This window comes from Montipora foliosa, chromosome 3, assembly GCF_036669935.1.
Source record: "Montipora foliosa isolate CH-2021 chromosome 3, ASM3666993v2, whole genome shotgun sequence".
NCBI classification, from domain to species: domain Eukaryota; kingdom Metazoa; phylum Cnidaria; class Anthozoa; order Scleractinia; family Acroporidae; genus Montipora; species Montipora foliosa.
In genome coordinates, this window is record NC_090871.1 from 17,208,991 (window position 1) to 17,227,186 (window position 18,196).

Here is an 18,196-nt window from a genome sequence, read left to right on the forward strand (position 1 = left end):
GCGGCAGAGACTGTCATTCAAGGATCGGGCCGCTGAGCCATTTGTTGGGAAATATACCGTGTTACGTAACGCAACAAAACGTTCCCTACTCTTAACTTAGCCGGTATTAGTATTGTAAAGATGACAGAAACTTTGATCGCGTGTATTTCAATTTTAAAGAGATAAGGATGTATTTGGAATTGACAAGTTAATTGCTTTTGAACGTAACGTGCGCGATGTGTTTTTAGGAGATAAGAATATGACACGTACTTATCATATGCGAACAATATATATCTTATACCTTTAAATGCCAAACAAAAGAAGGAGAGTTGTTGTTAGTTGGAATGTATGTACGGTGTGAGCGAACGTGGATCATTGTTGGGAATAAAGAAGGATATACGTATACAGTCCAAGTTTCGAGTGTTTAATTTTGGAGTGTGGATATTCCCGAACATCATTCGAGACGCTGCTCTCAGCAGACCCAATGACTACATAGCGCATACCATTGTCTCTCGAGACCGAAGGATGCCTACTACAGTCTGTTATGCTGGCTGTTTCTCGAACGGGAAATGGTTCGATGCTAAGTAATTGAAAATTGGCTTAACACTTATTCTATGGCGTGCGTTTGGAAGCTAACATGATTTGAAACACGAGAGAAGTGTGCACCATATTTAAGCGAAAATTGCGCAAAATGCTGCAGTATACTCTTAAGTGGCTAATGAAGCGTATGATTATGTAAGAGCTGTTTTTCATCAACCTGTTCTTTAATTTAAACGAAATCGCCTGTTCTTCTCCATAATATCTTCCCTTTGAGTTTTTACCCTGTTTCAGCTTCCTTTACAAGCAGTGTATTGAACACCTTTGAACTGGGAAATGTTTTATTCTTTTCCCATAACTGGCCGGGCCTTTACTGTGTGCAGATAGTTATTTGATATCCCAACGGAGTTTTTCTCATACTGAGCTGAATGCAAGCTTATTTGCACTCGATTTGTTTTCCAAATATGTTGTTACAAGTTCCTTAGGACTGAGAAATCTTACAGAATTTCGAAATACTGTATAGCCTGCATAAGACTTGTGAAATGAAAAGAATCGTGCAATCATACATGTATTCTTTTTCACTCGTTAAGGAGGCTAAAGACCAATCATAAATCTGATAAATCGACAACAACGCACTTGTATTAACATGTGTTTGGTTTCCTAACCGATTTCTACTAATTAAACAGACTCCTTCGAGATGTTTAACAAGTGCGGCATGACGGAACTAATTCTTATAACACCCACAATATAACTACGTGCAAAATTTCCGAACTGCATCACGTAAAAATTCAGATGTATTTACATTTTTTGAAGATGACGATTTAACTCATCAAATTCGCCTTTCCGGCTTAAAGCTTCCTGATCGGATAGCTTTTTCGCGCGAATTGAAGTTTAATCGGAACGTGTAAATTTACTTTATGATAAAAAACGTTCCATCACACGTGATGAAAACTTGGCACGTTTTGCGGTTTCTAGTTTTCCAAATCGGTTTATTATATTAAAAGGTGGTTGTGTGATTTACTCGGAATAAAATCAAGAAAGCAGTGATAATTAGATGCAATGTGCGGGGAAAAGTGGGAAGACCAACTGTGGCGATCACGGGGCACACTTTGCGGTACTCAGTTTTGTTTGTGGTGATTCTGTCGGGTATTGCCGAGCGAAAGTCCACATGGCATCATCTTTTCTTGTGTCAACGTAGCTAGCGGAATATCGATTATCGCGGAGTTATTCCAATGGGTATTCGAAAGTCCCAGCAATTTTCTTGTAGATTTGCATTTGTAAGAGACTAACCGCAAACAACCGTGGAGTCCATTTAGAGCCCACATGGGAGTTCAAGTGAGACAAGAGTAATTATTTATGCCAGAAGGCAAGTATATGTCCTACAAACAATAGCCGCTCTGCGCCATGTAACATGATGTAAATGTAAATAGATGGTTGCTTGCTCCATATTGTGACTTTTTTGCGCAAAGCGAGAATCGATTCCTTTCTTGTCCCCAGAGTCCGCTTTTATTTTGGTCATCGCCAGGAACCACCGATTTACTCGCGCGCGCGTGTTTAAGTAATCCCGCGATAAATTCTATGTAACGCGATAACAATATCCCGCTGCTGCACAGCGGCTTGTGTGGCATCCGGAAGTATTAAGTTGTACAATCTTTACAGACACGAGACTATTGCGATATTTTACGTACTTTACATGCCGGAAATAATCACAGAATACGTGAAGCCACCCAATTTCCTCACAAAAGCCTAAAAATTCAAATTTAATCTTGTCATAGTTTGACGAGAACTCATTCTAGTAGAATTCTTACGAGACAAGTTTCAACTAATGAATTTGTTTTACCACAATTCTTCACACATAAAAAGTCTCATGGGCTGCCTTCCAGGAAAAAAAAAACTTCTCAGTTCTCCTCGATTCTTTCTTATCATACTTTCTGGCAAAGATCTTTGAGCTTTATTCAATCAGAAAACAATCACTATTTCAAAAAGATATAAATCTATTGAGTGACATAATACGTTCCAGCGTGAACCGACTGTCACGACAGAAGGGAAACACGCGTCACAACACAAAACAATAGTCTCCTATCGGCGTGGTCCTCCCCGTCCGTCTGTATTGTCCGATATTGTGCAAATTACGCCGATCAGGTCATCAATTCGATACAACGTCTACCAGAAGGATTTTCGTCCAAACTTCTTGATCCTTAACGACAGGGCATGTTAACACGTCACGTAAAATTCGAAAGAAAAACTCTTTTTTCAAATCCATTTTTGAAAATGTTTTTCATTCCTTTTGTTTGTTCATTCAGTTTTTCATTTTGTCATTCTTCTGAAACTTCTTCTTCTGCTGAAACATTCTTCTTCTGAAAATTCTTCTTCTCCTGAATTCTCTCACCTTTAACAGTTGGTCGGTAACTGACAGTTCCGTAACACAATCACTCGACTATGTTTGCACTATGTCATGAAACAGTGCGCAGAGCAAGCTGTGTACAGGTGACATAGAGAGGCCCGAGAGCAACTGCTCCTCACTTCCTTTATAATTGTCTTGTATTCTTGCACACCAGGAATCAGGGTTACTAACCTGGTTCTATTCCGGAAGATGTAATTTCCGTAGTCCTTCAGGTCCTTGGGGATCGTTATGTTGCGAAAAACCCAAACCGGTGTTATTACTCAGCGAAATATCCTTAGAAAGTCACGTTTTCGTACCAATTTTTGTTACACTATAAACAAAGAAGTTTGTTTTCCTCCCGCTAATGGGCAACAATTTCTACATCGTCATTTTGTGTTTGTGCCAGAATGCTACAAAGAAATGCTCTGCAGAATAAATTGGTGCAACTGACAGAACGCGTATGGCACGCGGAGAGAAAATTAGGAAGGGAGTGCATTTGGATCCTAGGAATACTAAAATGCGACATTTACAACCCTGATGAAAATTAAACTGAAAGCAGAGAAAAGAAATGAACTCACAGTGAAACAACTTTTCTCGTCTTTCTTTTCAATGCATTGAAATATTTTTTCCTTTCAGTGATTTAGGCAGAGACATTTTATATAGTACCAGGTAAAGTTGATTTCGGTAGCTGGGCCATGAGGTTGTATTTCTCACCGCGTTTATTTACAGCTTAGAGCAATAGCTCTGCTGAACGAATGAAATGGGATGAAGCTTTATGAAGACAAGAATTTATGACAATGTTCAAATCTTTCAGACTAGCCGACTCTAAAGAGGCCTCGTACGTAGGAAAGGCCCTACGGTTTTATCGAGGTCTCCCACTCATTTTCGATATCAACGAGCATATGTTGTAAAAAGTATGTGGTAAATTAACTGATTTTAATTTTTTTTGGAAGTAGAATACCGTAAACAGTATCATTATTTAAGTTGCGCTCTTAGCAAAAACGGAAACTTCGGGCTTACTAAAAGTGCAACTCTCTTCGCCAACTAAGCGAAAACTTGTTGATATGCTGTCATTTCTTTCATTTTAGCCATAATTATCGACCAAGCAGTAATATTAGAGAAGTACCCTATGATAAGAGATTTTTCATTGTTTTTTGTCTCTTTCACTTTTTGCCAACACTACGGCTCATAGTTCGATTTCCTTAGTTCTTATTCCAGAGTCATGATTTTCCTCCTATCGACCTATTGAGGACCTGCACATGGCATTGTATTACTGGTATCACGTGCTTTAGCGCCAAAGTCCATACAACTTAGAAACAAAAACATGACTTGCACGACCTGTACCTTCCCGTAACTTTGTAATTTTACTTTTTAACGACACAGCATCGTGGAAAGTCTAAACAACGGTATACTGACAAGTAAAGTGGAACAAGATGGTGCTTTCTAAGCACAGCTACCCACCGAAACAAGGCCTTTACTCGCCGGGCCTCGAAAAAGAAGCATGCGGTGTTGGTTTTGTGGCTAAGATCGATGGAGAAAAAAGCAACCGGGTGAGTGATTTTTTGATTAACTTCGTTCAGCCATTTGTCTGGTAATTATATTACACGAAAGATGGTTACGATTCTCGAGTTCAAGAAATGTGCATTCGTTCTATTAAAAGCGAACGAGGGCATATAAGATTGTTTTTGCATGAGTGATTGAGGCCGCGCTGTGCGTGTTTTCAACGCGCGCCGATCCTTAATTCATTTTTCGCGTTCCAACGTGATCGACCTGATCAAGCGACAGTTAAAATAAGCATTTAATCATTTCTTAAGTCTTTTTGCAGCCTGGTAACAAGAGATTCCTGTCCGCTTACTGTACGTACATGTACAAAGAGCACGCATTCAATTCCCTTTTTCCTTTCTTCGCAGTTTTGGAATTTCTCTACGAAGACTATTTACTCGAATCGTTTGCTTTTAGTGTTTTACGCAATGTAGAGGCACTTTTTCGTTCACATCATTAAATATTAAGCTTACTTAGCTTGATCTCAAAAGTTGTTTTTCCACGACGTCTAGAGCAATTGCTTCTTTTGGATTCCAGAAAAAAAGAGGAGTTACATAATAAATTTCAGCATACAATCTCGCCAGGCATTGTTCGCCGTACAAATATTTTCGGTAGTAACTTCAGACAATCGAATGATTGTTAACTGCGAGGCATTTTCACAACGCCATTAATTTAATTTAATTAATTTTTACCACGCTTGTCACGTGTGCGTATCCTGCAAAGAAAAACCCGCAAAAAATTGTTTGTTTTAAAAATTTTCCGAAAGACTTGTAGCCGTTTTCCACCAGAAAGATGCAAATTAAAATGTATGAAAATATTTTTTGGCTTGATTTCTGGCATGATTGAGGCTTTAGTTTTCACGCTTTTTTTATCAGCAGTTTTGTACATTTTTCCATCAATATTTTAAGACTGTGAATGCTGATTGTGTTCTTAAGTTTGTGTGGTCTTGTTGTGGATTAAGTTTTGGCATTCTCTCAGGGTTTTTCCCTGTAAATAATTCAAACATTTTCATAAAAAAAAACCACCACCCAGCTTGTGTTGTTTTTTTTTTACAACATGCCTTGGCACACAACCAATAAACAAAAAACCGCACCCTCTTGTGTTGCTTTTCACCCTCCCTTTGCCTCAGTGATCATATAACATTTTGAAAAATGAAATTTAAAGCTTTAGATGGAAATAGAATTATGTCTTAAAATATTCATGTACCTTGAAACTTTCTGTATGAAAGTGTTTTGTCTGAAGCTGTTTTTAGGGCTGTACTCTTTATTAGAGAATTTGACTGCAAAACTTGTTGTGATGTTTAAGTTTGGTTATCAGAGGTACCTTCACGATGGAAATTTAACAGTACAAGGTTAGGGTTTTTTGAGCATGTCAGAGTTTTAATCCTGGAACTTCATTATTTGGTTTTCAGTAGAGATTTCACAAAAAACATGAGGGGAGCTACTATTAAAAGTGTAGTGTTGGGAGCAATGCCAAAACAGGATCCACGCCTTAATATATAAATATTTAAAAAGTATTGCGGATCAAGCTGTCAAGCAAATTTCTGATAAAATTAACTTTAAGAAAACACAGAATTAAAAATATTCATTATGTACTGTAGCTAAAGGAGAGTTTGTCATGTTGGGTTCATTTTTGAGCTCTCAAGAATATTAAGTACATTAATTTAATTCTCTGTCATTGAGAATCATTGAGAATAGCTGTACCTCTGTCAAGCTTGTTGAAAAGAGTGTTTTTCTCAGTTATTTTACTGGTCTGCTACAGATAGAATTTTCTCTCTGCTGGAGTACTGCTACTTATTTCAGATGTTGCAATAACATTTCTCTCTGCATGATTGTTTATCTTTTTTACCACTTTGGCCTGTTAATCAAGAATTGAACCTAAAAAGGCACTTAGTCTAGTTTTGTGAAGTTGCAATCCACTTTTTTTTAATGGAGTATGCTTTAAAGAAAAGAAAGATGAATGCTGTTGCTAGATTTCTGGCAAAAAATGCCTTGAAATACAGAAGGTTGGAACTTCTTTAGTAATGGGATTTACTTAATTTTAGCTATTGCATTTGTTATTAATTTCCTTTTTGTTTAAGTACGTTCACTTCAAACAGTTATTCACAGGATCGGACGCCAACCGTCTATTGGTAACCTGTGTTGAATTTACATAAAACTGCAATCTTCAGTAACATTGCTTTCTATCATCTGAAGAAACTGAAGAAAGTTTGGGTTCTCTCGCTCTTATGCAATTATGCAATTTTTGACTAATACATCTTTTCAGAATTTGACCAAAGTGTTTTGTGCTAAAATACGTGTAGCCATAAACACCATAAATTATGAAAGTCAGGTACTCTTGAAGGTCAAAGTTATTCTTAGCTAACAGTCGTCATCAGTTCCTAACATTAATTTCATAACTTAATTGGTCAAAAAGGACCAATGTTTGAAAAATGTAATTAATAATGAATATGTTTTTTTTTTTCAATTCCATCAAATAATTTCCATTCTAAGGAAATATAACAATATTGAATGCTGACATATTGGCCATCAGCTTCAAGACTGGCCGTACAAAATAATGTACTTTCTAAACTCCTATAATTTATTGTTATCATGTTTTTTACATTGTCGTGAAGGTTTCTGTAGTTCTGTCTTTCCATAAAGTTTTTGGTAAATTATCAGGGCTGTCATAATATTGTCATCACCATCTAGGGCATGTTGAAAAATGTAGCTACATTGTATCCCTAAAATAATGTGCAGAAATACTAGCAAATGACAGAAACAAAATCAGAAATATATGCAAAAGAAATCTGCACTCAAACTTTGTCCCTAAGACTACAAGAAAGGATGAGTAGCAAACTAAATTATCCCTTATTATCCCTCTTCTTTAAAATAAGAGATAACTGCCTACAACCCTGGACATGGCTGTTATACCGGTAATTTCCAGTTTGCAATCATTTGACAAACATCTTTCACTGTTGTTTGACTGAGTTAGTATCAAAACAGATGCTGTACAGTAGGTACACTGTATCTCCTAAAATGTGGTGGCATGAAAGAGAAAACTGAAACATGGCTAGCAGTCTTTGATGGAACATCCCTTATATTAGATTAATTTACCTAAATGTTTTAAAACCAGAAAAATATTGAGATTGGAACTCAATAAATGCGTAAAAAATAATAAAACAGAATTAAGTGAATTATGGCTACATTCTTCATTTATTTCAAGGATTTTATTAAATTATACCTGTCCAGTGTATTGTATGTGTAGTCCTCTGAGCTTACACATTCAAGAGATCTCAGTGACTAAGCAATTATGTACTTACAGGCTGTTGGTGCTCGAAGTCACCTTTAACATACTAGAACTGAAAACAGTTTTACCAAAATTACTTTTCCACTGGGTTTTGGGATCTCTTTATAAAAATATCATCAATTAGGTTCAATCTAAGCCTTCAACCTGCAGTAATTTCATCTCTCAGGGTACTGCCTTCAGTATGAAAATGACTCAAATCTCACAATCCCTTAATCATGGGCTTCCAATAATTAGGTAAGATCAAGACCAATTAAACCCCTTTCCCGTATAGCTCCCCAACACAATGTTGTTCAGAACTGAGGCATGCAGTCTAAGCCTTTGCTACCTAGTTCTAACAATAAGGTAAGGGTAAAGGTTAGCATTATTTTTAGCTTAGGCAAGGCAGGAAACTTGGGCCGTCCGAACATCTGGGACGGGTAACTTTTGTGTTCGGACAAGGAAAAACGTGATCCCAGTTGTCCGAATGGAGGACTGAGTTGTAGAGGTCCAACTTAAAAAAAGTCAAGAAACTATACTTATCTGTTTTCTTTGGATATATAATAAAATATTTTTTCCATAATTAATAACTTAAGTGCTCTAAAAAATAAGTAGCTCTTACAGAAAGTAAAATAAAATATCATTTTATTTACGTTGTGTGTTTGATTTCGTCGTGCAAGGTGCCGCCATTAAATTCCATGTGAGTCCTGCTGTACAAAATTATAGCAGGCTCACGATATCGCACGTGCTTGTCAGTCACGTCTCAGCGAGTTTCAGCGCTTTTCCTCAAGTGTCATGTCTTTGTCTCAGTTGACACTTACTAGCTTTTTAAAGAGGTCAGCAACGGAAACACATGATGCAGATGATGGTACATGTAATAGCAAATGATGTTCATTCCAAAAAGAAAAAAAGCGAAGATAACAAGAAAAAGTATGAAACGAAGTGCATAAGAAAGTTTCAACCAGCGTGGCAGAAGAGCTAAAATGAAATATGAAGTTTATATATTACCCTTTAGTATTGTTGTGGTTGTCTATTTTTGGACAAGTAGTTTTGTGGTTCGGACAAGCAAAATACACATTGTACTTGTCCCAAGGGACAAGTGAATTGAAAAGAAAGTTTCTTGCCCTGGCTTAGGGTAAATGCAACTGCTTATCGTTATTTGAGGAGCAGTATTTGGGGGACACTTTGTGACTTAAATTGTCTATATTCGGAGGCGCGAGTCACAGTGGTGTTGCAGTTGGGGAAAAGAGCTTGCAAGGGACACTTTGTGATGCGTATTGAAATCCATATGCATCTATATAATTAGGGATAATGATTTTTTTGTAGGTTTTGTCAGAAGCACTCACAGTGCTGGAGAGAATGAAACACAGAGGAGCTGTTGGATGCGAAGAGAATTGTGGAGATGGAGCTGGGGTTATGACTGGAGTTCCCCATGCATTCTACCAACGAGTTATACAGTGAGTATCTTACTGCAGCTGTACTGAGGCAAGGAGACTTTTCAGTGCTGGGCTTAGTTGTTAGAAGGGTATTAGTTTTCCTCCAGAATGAAGTGTCACTTGAATAACTACACCTTGCTACGTAAGCCTAACCTTGTTCTTTAAGCAGCTTGGCCCTGAAATGACAGACAGTCATTCATGAGAATGTTGTGATGATGTCGCTGATGACCTTCCATTGTGGGTGTGACAGTGATGATGACAATATTGGTGGTGGTGGCAATGATTATTATTGCAATATCATGGTGATAGTTTCAGTATTGATGATGATAATACTGATTATTACAGTAGTGGTAGTAATTATGACAGGTGGTAGAAATATGGTGACCAGATCGATGATGATGGCAATACTGTTGTTGAGAGTGGTGGTTGTAAGCATGAGGACAAGGGGGTAAATGCTAGTGACAACAAAAAATATTAGTCCAATCCCTTGAGTAATAAAACTGGATGTGTGAATAACATGACATGATCAATCAGTAATGGTAGGGGAATACTGGAAAGAACATGAATAAGCTATTTGTGACAAACTGGTAACATGGAGAATAATATATTGATTGACTTGAAGCTCCGGCTTTATAAGTTAAAAGGTCACATGATGACCTGATTGTGAATGGCCCATCAAAGCTGAACTTTGGGTTACTAATATTGCAGCAAATACAATTTCAGTGGACATGCAACATTCTTAGGACATTTGTGTGGTTGTTCAGCCCATTGACTTCTGGGAGTGAGACTTAACGTATTTTACTGTCTAATTCCAGACGATTTCACTCGTCAAATGGGGGCATCCCCAGGGGTGCCCGGGAGTGAATGGATTAAGTTAAAGGCCCACCTTCACCCAAAAGTCATTGGGGTCGTTTGTTTGAAAAGTGGCTTTTGGTGAGAGGGGTAAGCGAGATGGTACTTGGGTACGTATCTGCATGGTCCCAGTTGTTAGAAGGGTGGATAGCGCTATCCACTGGATAACTCAATATTGGTTTCGGGAGTGTTTATCAGCTGGATAGTGCTATCAACCCCTTCAACGACTGGGGCCTGGAGAAAAAACTTCAATCGCAGGCCACTTTGTTTTTGTTTTTCAAATGACGACTTGTCCAAATACATGATGTGATTGGCTAAAGGCACTCAGGCGAATCACATGGGAAACAACATGTCAGATACTTAGGTAATTTCGTGTTACATGAAATTCAGTCACAGTGCGCAATGACTTTTGGGCAAATGTGGGCCTTTAACCAGTCAAAAACTGGGCAGGTACAAAACACAGGTCTCAGGTCTCGTGTCATTATTTTATCAATACAGAAAACAACCGGAACCGTTTACAAATGCTAACATTACATGTAGGCCTTTAATGGATGTTTAGGACACTTTCTATATTGCTGAAACAATGACTTGTGATCTGAGACCTACATTTTGTACCTGCTGTCAAAAACTATGTTGAAAACTATGTCCCCTCCATTCACTCCTGGGAGTGAAACTTAACTGATTTTACGCTGTCTAACGCAAGGTGATTTTACTTGTCTACTGGGGTGCCTGAGGCAAGGAAAGGAAAGGAACTTTATTTAAGTGTCTAGTCGTTCTAGCGCTGGAGCACTAATTTGGAACACTGTAAATTGAAATTAACAATTAATGCAGATCAAGTCAAATGTTGGTTTTTGAGGAGAAGGGAAACTGGAGTACCCGGAGAAAACCTTTCGGTGCAGAGTAGAGAACCAACAAACTCAACCCACATATGACGCCGAGTCTGGGAATCGAACCCGAGCCACATTGGTGGGAGACGAGTGCTCTCACCACTGCGCCACCCCTGCACCCCTAGTAACTGGGTTAAGATAAAGTTGACATAATCGCATCTCTGTGTGCCGTCATCATTTCAGAGAAAATAAATTAGGATTCAAGCTACCTGCAGCAGGTGATTATGCAACCGGGATATTCTTCATTGACACAGATCCAAACAAGGTACGTAAACTTGTTTATCTTTGTGTTGTTATTTGCAGGATCAGTGCTGTAACATTTCGAGAGATCGATGGGTCTTATCAAGTTTTCTGTTCCTTCCATGTTAGGCCAAAGTATGTGAAAATATGTTTTCAGAGTTAGCAAAGGAGTGCAACATAGAAGTAAGTTCTTGTCTTGCTAGCATTGGTACCTGGTTGAGGACAATTCAAAATAATATGTTAATGTCCTTTTGTGTTTCTATCATATTGTTCATTGTTAGGTTTTAGGCTGGAGGGATGTGCCATTTGATAACAGTGAAATTGGGAAAACTGCCATGGAGAGCCAACCTCTCATTAGACAGGTATTCACGTGGAACGTATATCTGGCCTGTAGTGCAGACCCGGGGGCGGGAAGGGGGTGATACTCCCTATAATGGCCTGTATGAGGAGGCTCCGCCCGAAAGGTGTACCTTTTTTACCCTTTAGGTACATGAAAGGGTAGGGATTTCACGAGTCAAAGTATATGAAAGGGTATCGAAATCTGTCATTTAGATATTTAAAAGGGCCTTTCATTAAAATATTTTGAACACACGTACCTTATGACTGTACTATTTTAATTAATTGAACGCAGCATTAAACTGATAAGAAGACTTCCTGTTTTAGCGATGTATTCACAAGACAGGCCAGTTAGAGCAACCTGGCACACTTTCGACTTTATCATTTACTTCATCTTTTTGACACCATCTTTTAGTACAACTTGAATGCCCTGCTTAGTCAAGGTACGCTTGATTTCAGTCCCTTGAGTTTTGTTGGCTTTGAATGTGACAATAAGCAGGACATTTATCCCTCCTCCAGAGCGCCACCGCCAGTTCATTAACTTTATGCTATGGGCTAGAAAGGGGATGCAGTGTTGTTAAGTAGGTTTGTGAAAGAGGTACTATTTTCCAATTGAAGGTATACAAAGTGGGTATCTTTTCTGCCAAAAATGGTGTAAAAGGGTCAGACTTCAGGGCGGAGCCACTACGTATTAATTTTTTTTTTAGCACCTCATACAATGGCACAGTCCTTGACATGAGTGCATACAATGCAATACATCTGCATACTTAATTGATCGCTCCCCATAGGGGCTTTTCAGGGCCAATGAAACACAACGAAAAGACAGAACAGAACAACAACAGCAATATTATTGTTAAGAATCCCAAGTGGCCGGAGGCAAACCGGTTGGCTATTTACAAGTACAGCTGGGACCAGGGACTTATAACCAGGATCAAATTCAACCAGTGATCAGAGCGGGTCTTGAAGGCATCTCAAGGCAAGCGCCCTAACCATTGGGCCACTCTGCCTAATGCATGACTGTTGAGTGTCAATTTGATTTACCATTAAAGCATAAGAGATGGGAACTATCAGGCACTGAGTTTTGCACAGATCATACAAAGAATTTTTTTTTTTTTATCTGATATTTCCAAACTGAGTTTTACCCATCTGTGTAGAGTTAGTTTTTTGGGGACGTAATTTTCATATCTGTCTTTCATGATTGTGGAAAAGGCAGGCAGTGAGATGTTTATAAGCTTATAATGATTTATTATAATGTGTCTTACTATGTATTACTAACTGTCACCTCCATGATTTATTAATTTGCAAATTTGTGTAGGTGTTTGTTACAAGTGCATTGGACCAAGGAACATTCAAGAAACAGGTGGGTTATTATATATAGACAAGGATGATTTCAGTTAAAATTATGAACAGTTGTTTGCAAGGTAGCTTAGAGCCAGTACTTGAACTACAGTAGCTCTGACTAGATACAGGCACATGACTGCTCATACAGAAGCAAATTTTTGGGAGAGACGAATTGAAGAATCTCTTGATAATTTTGGTAATGAAGATGATGTAGCTGATCAATGATAAACAGAACTTTGTTGGTGATTAGATAATGCTAAACAAGATAAGGTTAATTTTATTTTCCAGGTTTACCTTTTGAGAAAAATGGCAACAAATAGAATTGGAACGAAAAATCGTCGCTTTTACATATGCAGCTTGTCAAGTGACACTATCGTCTACAAGGTAAAACCCTTTGGTCTAGACAAGTGATGCATGCATAATTATTTGGTATCATTTTGTTCAAAATAATTGAAACTAAAAGATCCTCTGCTCTCTTTCGTTATCCTAGGGAATGCTAAAGCCAGTGCAGCTCCATGGATTCTTTCCTGATTTACAGTCTGAAGACTATTGGTGAGTGCTTTTTAACCATGATTGACACCCATAATATAAATCACTTCATTAAATATATAGCACAAGTGCTCAGCTGATAATTAGTGGAGCCAAAAAAAAAAAAAAAAATTGGGGGGAGACAATTAGTGCACAGAATCAAATCAAATCAAAGCAGATCAGGCCTTGGCGGTTCAAACAATGGATATTGCTATCCACTAGATAAATCACTATCCGCTGGACAACACAATTGGTTTTAATTTTCTAGTGTTTGTCTGCTGGATAGTGATTTATCTGGTGGATAGCGTTATATATCCACCTTTTGAACAACCAGGGCCAGATGAACACTAGAAAACCAATTATTGAGTTATAATCCAGAGGATAACGCTGTCGACCCTTTGAACAACTGGGGCCAGATGAAAAGTGGCTTTTGGTGAGAGGGGTAATTAAGCGAGATGGTACTTGGGTACATATCTGCATGGCCCCAGTTGTTAGAAGGGTGGATAGCGCTATCCACTGGATAACTCAATATTGGTTTTGCTAGTGTTTATCTAGCGCTATCAACCCCTTGAACAACTGCCCGGCCTGGAGAAAAAACTTCATTCCCAGTCCACGTTGATAGGAAGGTGAGAGCTCTCTGCACTAACCCTTATCCACAAATAGGTCATTTTACAGTATGGGTTATAGGTACCATGTTGTTAAATGAGGCCTAATAATTAGACCTTGTTTTTTGATGCAAAGCCAGCTGTAATTTTTATATAAATGCAAAAATAGTGTGAAAATGGTCTAAATTATGGTTGGCACATATACAGCAAGGTCACTTTTATCCTTGGTACCACAAACAAGACTAAACAACATCATCAACAAATTTTATGACTTATGTAAAATGTAGGTCTCAATGCTTTGATAATTAATTCTAATACAGTGTAATATTATTATTCAGACAATATTGACCAGTAGATTTACTCATGTCATTATTGTTATCTTTTCTTGATCTAGGACTCATTTTGCCTTGGTCCACGGAAGGTTTTCAACAAACACGTTCCCAAGCTGGGAGAGAGCTCATCCAAACAGGTTTCATTTTCTACTTTGCTTATACTGTTCCTCCATTTTAATGGCCCTTAATCCTAAAGCAGTCTTTTTCTCCCCTACCCCTCCCCCCCCCTTCTTTTTCATACTTTCACCGCTACCTGGCCAAGGATTGACTCTAGCATGTCCATTCACTGCCCTACCCCCCCTCCCTTCTTTTTCATACTTTCACCGCTACCTGGCCAAGGATTGACTCTAGCATGTCCATTCACTCCCCTACCCCACCCCCCTTCTTTTTCATTCTTTCAGCGCTACCTGGCCAAGGATTGACTCTAGCATGTCCATTCACTAAACCAATTTGTTTTGATAAGAACTGAGTGAAGAGAATTATATCTGTCAAACAATTCTAGGTATCTGGCCCATAATGGGGAAATAAACACGATAAGAGGAAACATCAACAACATGAACACAAGAGAAGGAACAATGTTTAGTAAATATTATGGCAGCAACACTCAAAAGTGAGTTAAGTATTATGTTGCTTTACTTTTTTTTCTTTTAATTATTTTGTGTAAAAATTTGCCAATTTTCCACAGTGTTACTAACTAACACTATAGGGTTGTGAGAAAAGTTTTTGTGTGGTCTTCAACGTTGTTTGAGAGTCTGGACTTAATCATTTGCAGTTGTCAGGGCAAAGGTAGCACTTTCTCCTCATTCTCTTCCTCCAGTATTGGTCTAGTCCATGAAAATAACCCACCACACCCTCTCCCTCAGCAGACTAGGACTTTGCCAGTGAGACCATGCATCCACTTGGATTCAGTTTAAACAGTGATGTCTATGAAGCTCCTACCTTACTATCACATATATCTTATTAGATATATTGGTGTAGTATCGCTAAATATTTTTACATGTGAATTTGTGCTGTATTTTGATGAACTGCTAGGGCAAGTCAAAATACAACAACTCACAGAAATACTCAGCAACTTTTTAACTCTAAATTTTTACCAAGTGAATTCTAAACAACGGAGAATGTGTGACAGATTTGTGAGTGACATTGGCGTGGGGCTAACGTTGGCACCTAAACTAGTCAAACTGGTTCTCTACTGTACAATAACTAACTGAACAATAATGTCGTGGAATATTTGTACTTGTTTCGTGCATTTTCTTTACAATAACTAATACAGTAATAAATTTTGGATGATGATCATAAATTATAATTATGCACTTGATATCACTTGACTTGACTTAATTAAACTGGGTCATACCAGTTGGAATTTGGTATCAGTTTTCCAACTGCTCTAAAACTGTGTTAAGTCCATCAAACTATGCAGTCACCAACATTGAATTCTCATGCAATAATTAATTTTTTGGTCATGAGTTCAGCATTTGGCAAAACCAAAGTACATGTGTTCCTAGAAAAACACGGTAGTGCATAAGATCTGGGTGGCAAGACTGCAAAACAACGAGCCTTTAAGCTGTTAACATGATTTTCATGCAATGGCTAAAGTTGTCATGGTTTCAAAGTACCGTAGTACATGACAATCTGACTTTGTGAAGCTTAAATTATAAAGGCCAACACTAAAATTTAATTAATGAGTTACGGAGTGTAATCTTCAACAGGCTCTTTCCAGTTATTGAAGCTGACCTTTCAGACTCTGGAACTGTTGATAATGTGCTTGAACTTCTCGTCATGGCTGGAGGTCGATCCCTTCCAGAGGTGAAGCATAACAGTTTATTGCATACAAATTTTATTACACAAGTTACTGTGATTTGAGCTTGAACCTAGTAGAATTGAACAAATTTCTCAGCCATGCGGGTTGCTTTAAGGCAGCGAAAGATGAGATACAAAAACCCTCAACTTGTAGCGCAACATTGTTTCGTTGCAAGTTTTGGTCGATGTTTTGCGTTTTTCACCTTGCGTGATCAACTTGACCCGCAACAAAAACATTTGTTGCGGGTTGAAGAAATGCAGGGCGCTGATTAGTTGATTTGCTAGTACACAAGCACATTTGTTGCGCGACAAGTTGTGAGCTTGATAAAAAAGGAGCAACAAAGCCAAAATTTGTTGCTCAGAGTAGACCCACGCTCTACTTTTCGCAACAACTTTCTTCAACCCGCAACAAGTGTTTTTGTTGCACGACAAGTTAATCATGCAAGGTGAAAAACGAGAGACATCCACCCAAACTTGCAACGAAACAATGTTACACGCCAAGTTGAGGGTTTTTGTATCTCGTATTTGGCCACCTTTAGGAGAACATTTCATAAATGATTTTGTGTTGATTACTTTCTCCAATTGTAAATGTAAAACTGTCGAGTCAGTCTTTTGTTGTCAGTTTGGAAAGGCAAAGACAATTTTTTCCTCTGGTTTTCTTTCTTTGAGTGTAGATTTCATATTGAATTGCAGTCATGTTTAATAATTTTCCACAAACATGCTGAAGTGATATTAATCTGACAATTTTAAAGTTATTTTTTCTGTTTTTTTTTGTTATGGGTAGCCACTTCTTTTACATTCATTTTTATCTGTTTATTTATTTGAAGGCCATCATGACAATGGTTCCAGAGGCATGGCAGGGAAATAGTTTGATGAGCAAGGAAAAGCAGGATTTTTATCACTGGATTTCATGTTCAATGGAGGCTTGGGATGGTCCTGGTAAGCAGACATCCTTTACCAACAAGACATACTTTTTTGCGGCTTAAGTGTGAGATCAAGATGGTTGGATAAAATGGTACTTTCAGTTTTGCATGTTTGCAAAAAATGAGGCTAATATCCAGTCATCTTTCAAGACAAAACAAACTTTGCCAATGTTTATTGGAAGGCCATTATCAAGGGGTATAGTCACATGCAGGCAGGATAGGATAATCTCCCCCTTTATTGCAATGTAGAGGAAGTTTCATCATGTACAAATCAGAGCCAGCTATTTAATTTAAACTAAGTGTCATGCACTATTAAAAATGTAAGAAAATTGTCTTGCCTGTTGAGTAAGAATTAATTACCATAATATTAGTTAAGAGTGATCCATTTCTTTTGAACGTGTTAATCTCAGCTAACGTTTAACTATGTCAAATGATCTACATAGATGGATCCTGTTGTGTTATTAGATTCAGAAGAAATTGGTAGGATCTCGCATTCAAGACATTCTTATATGAGATTCAACCAAAGATCTTAGATGAGCAGGGTCTATGCAAATTGCATTATGTAAATGTCTTATAATGTCTTTTTTATAAAAAGCTCTGTTCACATTCTCTGATGGACGGTACATTGGAGCCATTTTGGACAGGAACGGCCTGCGCCCTTCAAGATTCTATGTTACTAAGCAGGGGTTCATGGTGATGGCCAGTGAAGTTGGAGTCAGCACTTTCCCTGATGAAGAAATTGTGCAAAAGGTAAGGTGAGACCATATGCATGGCCACCTTTAATTGTTTGGTGATCGATTGTTAGGCATGTAATACACATATAAAGAAATAATTTTTTTATGGTTACTTTGAGATACTGGGACAAAACCTGAGTTCTCCTTTTAAGGTGGCAAACCTACTACCGTCGAAATACTAGTTTCATTGGTCCATCACTCAGTGCTATTATTAGCAGACTTGTGGGAGCTAGGCTGTTAAGCTTTTCTCTCCCAAGAGTGAGACTTTTTTAGGGGGTCATAGGTCCCAGTGTTGGTGGAGCCTCTTGAGATACACTGTACATACAACCCAGAGATCAACCTTCCATTTATGATTAAAGGGACACGTTTATTAACTTTCGTTAACATTTTAGGGACGTTTGCGACCAGGCAGAATGCTTCTAGTGGATACTGCAGTGGGCATTGTTGTTGAAGATCATGAGCTAAAACATGAAATGT

The 18,196-nt window shown here is 38.1% G+C and overlaps 1 protein-coding gene across 4 annotated transcripts in view; it reads left to right on the plus strand.

The window, feature by feature from the left end:
- LOC137996932 (uncharacterized) overlaps nt 1-18,196 on the plus strand; it is a 74,132-nt gene that overhangs the window by 14,516 nt on the left and 41,420 nt on the right. For 2 of the 4 annotated variants that reach the window (XM_068842578.1, XM_068842577.1), the window contains exons 2-15: nt 4,283-4,449; nt 9,032-9,162; nt 11,064-11,145; nt 11,250-11,303; nt 11,402-11,482; nt 12,772-12,816; nt 13,086-13,181; nt 13,288-13,349; nt 14,325-14,399; nt 14,765-14,872; nt 15,972-16,068; nt 16,890-17,001; nt 17,581-17,735; nt 18,112-18,196. The exon at nt 18,112-18,196 is cut by the window's right edge and continues 220 nt beyond it. In XM_068842578.1, coding sequence (XP_068698679.1) covers nt 4,333-4,449; nt 9,032-9,162; nt 11,064-11,145; nt 11,250-11,303; nt 11,402-11,482; nt 12,772-12,816; nt 13,086-13,181; nt 13,288-13,349; nt 14,325-14,399; nt 14,765-14,872; nt 15,972-16,068; nt 16,890-17,001; nt 17,581-17,735; nt 18,112-18,196 — 1,300 coding nt within the window. In that variant the 5' untranslated portion in view covers nt 4,283-4,332. Of the gene's footprint in view, nt 1-1,336; nt 1,883-4,189; nt 4,450-9,031; nt 9,163-11,063; nt 11,146-11,249; nt 11,304-11,401; nt 11,483-12,771; nt 12,817-13,085; nt 13,182-13,287; nt 13,350-14,324; nt 14,400-14,764; nt 14,873-15,971; nt 16,069-16,889; nt 17,002-17,580; nt 17,736-18,111 lie in introns of those variants that run through there. The other 2 variants (XM_068842579.1, XM_068842576.1) reach the window with 2 other exon arrangements.